A 6,264-nucleotide genomic window follows, 5' to 3' on the forward strand; every position below is an offset into this window, starting at 1 on the left:
TACTTATAGAATATATAAAGTCTTTTATAGTCTAATTACTTTAAAGCTAGTTATAGTTGTAAGGGGCTGCGCTCCGTAGAGCAATCGCGAGGTATACAAGAGGTTGTATTCGATAGAGAACTAAGCTCCTAAGCTACGCAGCTATCTATATACAATGCTAGTTGCCCGAGTAACAATTAGGCTGATAGAATCCAGGTGCTCAAGGTAGCACCTAGGTTCTGCGAGTAGACCGAGATTCTATCGAGGAGCTATCTAAAGGGCGTTCAGCCCGTTACAATACCCCCCTGTTTATAGTAATACTACATCACCTCTCTAAAACCCCTCTAGGAGGCGGCCCTCGCTGTCTCGTTCAGCCTCTGTAAATGCTTCCTAACAATCTACTGCCTCAGCGTCCTCGAGTAGCTCCGCTAGTTCAAGCGTTGTTCAGTAAAACCCTTTCCACTTTACCTCGTAATATAGCTTACGCCCTCTCCCGCGGCGGCGTACCTCTTCTGCTACAATGTCTTCTATTTCCTATTTATCTTCTCCCTCTACCCGCAGCGGCTGTAGTTAATAGTCGTCCTAAACTTAGTTTAGAAGCGGGTCGTTGCTAGCAAGTTTTAACTAATTAACATAAAATACAGAGTGTAGGCCTAGGGGCGTGTCTAGTTTAACTAAGTAGCTGTCGATTACCTTTACTACTGTGTACTTAGCGTTCTTCTAGTCGAGCTTCTTTAAGCTTTGCCCTATGCTGTATTGCTAATCGAGCTTTAGCTATACCTTGTCGCCTACTTAGTAGCGCTGTGCCTCCCTCTAAGTCTTGTTCGCCTGTCTCTCTTGTTCTTGCTAGGCGACTGCTATTCCTGCTTAGGCTAGCTCTACAGCTTGTTGTAGCTTAAGCGCGATCTCTGCTGCTTTTTGTTCGTCTGAAAGCTGTTTAGCAAGCTTTCGCAGTCCTCTCCTGTTGCTTATCTTAAGCTGTAGAGGCTCTACTTTATAGCTGTGCTAAAGAAAGAATAGTAATATCCTTGTTAACGTTGCGTTTCTTCCGTTAATCGCGATCTGAGCTATTAGGCAGAGTCGTGCCTAGTCGTTCTAAGCCTAATTCGTAAAGGATTAGATATAGGCTTCCTAGACGCTGTTTATTCTCTCTGTAGCGCTGTTAGTCTGTAGGTAATAGGCCGTTAACAGTCTCTGTTTAATCTTTAGGAGCTCGCACAGTCTAGCCTATAGAACGCTCACAAATTAGCTACCCCTATTAGACGTAATAGCGTCTAGCAGCTAGTAATATGCAACTACGCGTTCGATAAACTTTTAGACAACAGTTTCTGTCTTTATATTTAGAAGTAGTACGAAAATCGTGCCCTTACTAAGACGATTAGTAATCACTATTAGACTAGTTATGCTGTCGCTCTCTAGCAGTCCTTTAACAAAATCTATAGAGAGCTCCTTCTAGACCTAAGTAGGTATTAAGAGTAGTTTTAAGAGGCCTTGCGTGCCCTCTCTCTATAACTTGCTCCTTCTGCACGTGTCGCAGTTTCTAACGTATCTTCAGATCGAGTTTGTTATGCCTAGCTAGAAGTAGTCCCTCGCGAGTATCTTGTACGTTAACTCGCGGCCTAGGTGGCCCGTAGCTAGTAAATTATAGGCGTTGCTAATAACCGCCGTTCTTAACTCGTCGCTGTCTAGTACCTACTTGCGTCCTTAATAGAATAGGACTCCCTCTTCGACTAAGCAGTCTTTAGTTAAGCACTTTAGGCCTAGGCTTACTAAGAACCGCTGTTCTTAATCCTCTATCGCCTGCTTTGCTCCTTAGTAGACCTAATCCTTCGCTGCTGTCCCCTGCTAGAGCGTTTCGAGCTTATTCTGCTCCTTTCTTAATTCTTTAACATAGGGCTGCTCTAAACCCTCTTTAGTAAGGTAAGCAGCCTCTTCCTCCTATTAGTGTTGCGCCTCGAGCTTGTCTAACTAGTCTTCTAACAAACTAGCTGCCTCTGTTTCTCTCTAGCCTCGTAGCCGCATTATTATTACTAGAGTCCTGCTATCTAAAGCCTCTTTAATTAACTCCTCGTAGTAGGAGTTCGTTAGCTTAAGTATTTGTACAAACTGCTTTTGTAAGCGTTTGTCTTCTGCCCTTTTAAGCAGGTCTTGTTCTCTTCTTAAGAGCGCGTTAGCTCTTACGTTCTCTTTGCTAGGCTAATACAACAGCTCTAGGTTGTACCTGCCTAGAAGAAGCAACTATCTTATCTAACGCTTGTTTAGCATCCTAGGCTTTATAAAGTATTCTAAGTTCTTATAATCTGTAATTACTTTAAACTTCTCTACTAAACGCAGTTTAGAGTCCTATTCCTCGAGGCATCGCACTACTACAAGTAGCTCTTTATCGTAGATCTTGTAGTTACACTCGTGTGCGTTATTCTTCTGTAAGAAGTACGCACAAGGCCGCAGGACTCTATTATCGTCGTACTGCGATAGTACTCCACCCACTGCGTAGCCGCTCAAATCGCATTCGAGCACTGTTTTACAGTCTAGGTCGAACGCTGCTAAGGAGGGTTCTGTAACAAAGATCTCCTTTAGCTTCTTAAAGGCTAATTGTTCTTTAGGACCCTATTAGAAAGGGACGTCGCTTGTTAGCCTTATTAGTAGCGCTAATAGCTGCGAGAAGTTCTTAATAAACCTTTAGTAGAAGTTCGCAAAACTAAGAAACGATCTTACTCTCTAAACTGTCTTCAGCGCCTCCTATTCGCGGATTGCGGCTACTTTCGCTAGGTCTATGCTTATTCCTTTACTAGCTTCTATCACGAACCTAAGGTACTTTGTTAACTTAACTTCAAACTCGCACTTTTTAATATTAACCTGCAGGCTAGCAGCTTGTAGCTTGCTAAGCACCTTTTAGACGTGTTCTTAATGTTAGTTTAAGTTACTGTTAGAATAGATTAACACGTTGTCTAAGTACGCTAAACAGAAGTCGTTAAGGTGTTCTCTTAAAGTCTAATTAATGTAACGTTAAAACGTACTTAGGGAGTTCGCTATGCTAAAGAGAGTAACTAGCTACTTAAATAGTCTAAACCTCGTTTAGAAGGCTGTCTTCTATTTGTTGCCTAGTGTAACGCAGATCTTATAAAACGCTGCGATAACGTCTAGCTTCGTAAACTACTTAGCCTTGCTAATACTGTTAAGCGTCTCTTAGATAAGCAGAAGGAGGTATTAATCTTTTCTTGTAATTGCGTTTAAGGCTCGATAGTTAATACACAATTAGAGTCCTCCTCTAGGCTTCTTTACAAACAGCACTAGGGCAGCGGCTAGTAAGCTGCTTACACAGATAAATCCCTTTTTAAGCAGCGACGTAAGTTCCTTCTATAGAACTAATAACTCGCCTCTTAACATGCTATAGAGAGGCCCCTATAGTAGCTAAGCATCCTTTAGTTCTAGCTCAATCTTATAGTCTACTCCTAGACCTTAGTAAGGTAGGAGCTTCTTAGCTTCCTTTAGGTTAAAGAGCTCGTAGAACTCCTAATACTGCTTTAGTAGCAGTGCACGCACGTCTACTAGCTTCTTTTTCTGTAGGGCCTTGTTAATGTCTGCTATTAACGCAGCGAAGATCTAAACGCTGTTTAGAGCGTTCCTGTGTCTGCGGAGTAATACCGCGAACGTAGCGGCACCTACTTATCAGACTCCTCTCTATAGGGTCCCTTCTATAGATCGCACTTAAATGCCCTTTAAGTAGATAAAGATGCTCTTCTTCGCGGGGGCTATTAACACGTTATAGTAGTCTATCTACCTCCTTCCTAGATACACGTCCTTATCTAAGGACAAGTTCATCACGTATGCATAGGCAGTCTCTTCGTACCCGTGCAGTTTAAACGAGAATTAGGCGACTTCGTTAATCTCTAATAGCTTACTATTCACTCCCTTAATTATCTAGGCGGGGATCTAATAGCGCTCTAGACAGTAGCGGTAGGCGAACTTTTTATTAACTAGCGCATAGCAAAGGCACCTACAATTAATTAGTGCTGTAGCGTTTACTACGTTGTTCACAATTAGATCTATCGTAATTAGTAGGGGACGCATATGCTCCTGCTAAAATTAACTCTATTCGCTGCTTATCTGCTAATCTATCTTTAGAGGCTCTAAGCTAAGACTCTAGCTTAGAGCTCCTCTTTTCCTAAGTCGCTGTCTGTTAGTTCCTTAGCCTCCTTCTAGAGTTTCTGTCCTTCGCCTGTAGGAGTACCTCTCGCTCTCTTAACTCGAGTAGTGTTTAGACAGCTCTTAGCAATATAACCTAGCTCTCCACAGCTGTAGCAGTTAAGCAGTAGCTGTCTTAGCCTGCTTCCTACCTCCCGCGCTCAATTAATCTTTAATAGCTCCTAGTCTATCGCTTCTAGGTTAGCTTCTCGCTAAGCGGCTCTCAAGTAGTTCTGCGCGTCGCTATAAGCCGCGTTCCTTTAGTTCCGCCTATGTAGCTAGATCTAGTACAGGTCGTTAGATAGCTCGATTGCCTTGTCTATGTATTCCTTCAGGCTTCTGTTCTTTAGAGTATAGAGCATTAGCTTCTAGAGTTCTTCTCTAAGGCCCTCGCTAAACATCTCCTAAGCTACTGCTAGGCTAAACTGTTAACAAGATTCTACGCGAAGCTAGTTAAACTCTAAGACGTAATCGCGTATTAGCCTCCGTCCTTGCTTCAGGTGCCGAAGCTTATTTAGCGCGCGCTGCTGCTAGTGTACGTCCTAGAAGTGGGTATCTATATGCTTCTACAGGCTGATGACCGTTCGTTCCTTGTTCTCGAGTACCTAAGGGAGAAGGACCTAGTTCGCCTTGTCTTTCGTTCGGCTGAGCACGTATCGGACCCTTGCGTCCTCTGTTGGGAACATAGCATAATCGTACTCTAGCTTCCCTTTACACTCAAATTTCTAGCCTAGGTAGTTACCTCGTGTCCTGTCAAAGCGCTCTAGGTCGGGAAACTTGTTCTTGCGGACAGCTGGCTCGGCGACTGGTGTCGACAGTGGCGGAGGGGTGTTGGCTCCTAAGGACGGCTCTGAGCGTCCTTCAGCTTGACTCCGCTCGAGTGCTTCCAGACGACTAGCTATCGGGCTAAGCAGTCGCATCATCTGCTGCATCATCTGGGCCATAGCGTCCTGATTGCCCTTCGGCGAGTCTCCTCGTCTTAGCGAGCCTTTCCCTCCCACGACTGATGATCGTTTGACAACCGCTTCAATTGTTGGCCCGACCGCTGCCTCCTTCCATCCGTCCTCTCTCAGCATCTGTGTAATTTCGCGCAGGATCTCTTCGTCTGAGACTCCTGCCTGGCTCTTAGCAGTAGCGTACGCCGCTAGCTCTTCTACGTTCAAGTTCGGAACGTTAATCTCCATAGCCGCTTTTAGTCTACTCGCGTAGCCTTAGACTGCGGCCTGCTCTTCGTCAGCAAGGGCTAGTAGGGCTTCCGTAGCCTGTCACTTGTACAGGGCTTCTCTAGCTTGCTCTCGATAGCAAGACTTCCCCAAACGACTTACGGTGTCGCTAAAACTACGAGAGACCCGCGTCCCTCCGCTCGCGATACTCGACTGCCTAGCTTAGCAATTAATCACGGCCTATGCCTCGTTCAATAGAGGACTGATAGGACTTCAGACGACGCTCGCTCGTAGCTGACTCTCAGCTGTAGCGCAAGGTCGTTGCCTGTTCCTCAATCCTTAGAGGACTAACAGGGCTTCAACTGCTATCGCTCACACTCTAGCGATCGTTCTTGCGAGTAGCAGGACCTACACCTCAGTACTATTAAGGTATCGCGTAGGGCTTTCCTCCGAACAGTATCTCGCACACAGACTAGAGTCCACTAGCTGCCCGATACACGCTAAGCGCTAGCGTCACGCGAGGCCAGTCACTCGTTCGACTAAGCGTCTTGCGAAGCTACAGTCCTAGGCTTGCGATCTCGTAATAGCTTGTGCCTAGTTGTTGTCTAAAGGCCTTTCGTGTCTTCTGACAACACTAATCCCGTACGGCGGGTTAACCTACTCGCACGTAACAAAGAGGCGGTCAAGAAGCTTAACGCGCGTCGCGTTGGCAGAGTCTTATAGCAAGGCTCTGCTGATTGAGATCGAATACAAAATGTAAGGGGCTGCGCTCCGTGGAGCAATCGCGAGGTATACAAGAGGTTGTATTCAATAGAGAACTAAGCTCCTAAGCTACGCAGCTATCTATATACAATGCTAGTTGCCCGAGTAACAATCGGGCCGATAGAATCCGGGTGCTCGGGGTAGCACCCGGGTTCTGCGAGTAGACCGAGATTCC

The 6,264-nt window shown here is 45.3% G+C and overlaps 1 protein-coding gene across 1 annotated transcript; it reads right to left on the reverse strand.

Moving 5' to 3' along the window:
* Nucleotides 1-4,889: 4,889 nt before the first annotated feature.
* AA0111_g12870 (hypothetical protein) lies at nucleotides 4,890-5,348 on the reverse strand (the record flags this gene model as incomplete). The annotated part of the gene is made up of 1 exon (XM_028646904.1): nucleotides 4,890-5,348. One exon carries the CDS (start codon nucleotides 5,346-5,348, stop codon nucleotides 4,890-4,892), a length of 459 nt encoding a protein of 152 aa, XP_028499524.1.
* Nucleotides 5,349-6,264: the final 916 nt, after the last annotated feature.

This window comes from Alternaria arborescens (genome assembly GCF_004154835.1).
Source record: "Alternaria arborescens strain FERA 675 chromosome Unknown contig_147, whole genome shotgun sequence".
Lineage (NCBI taxonomy): Eukaryota > Fungi > Ascomycota > Dothideomycetes > Pleosporales > Pleosporaceae > Alternaria > Alternaria arborescens.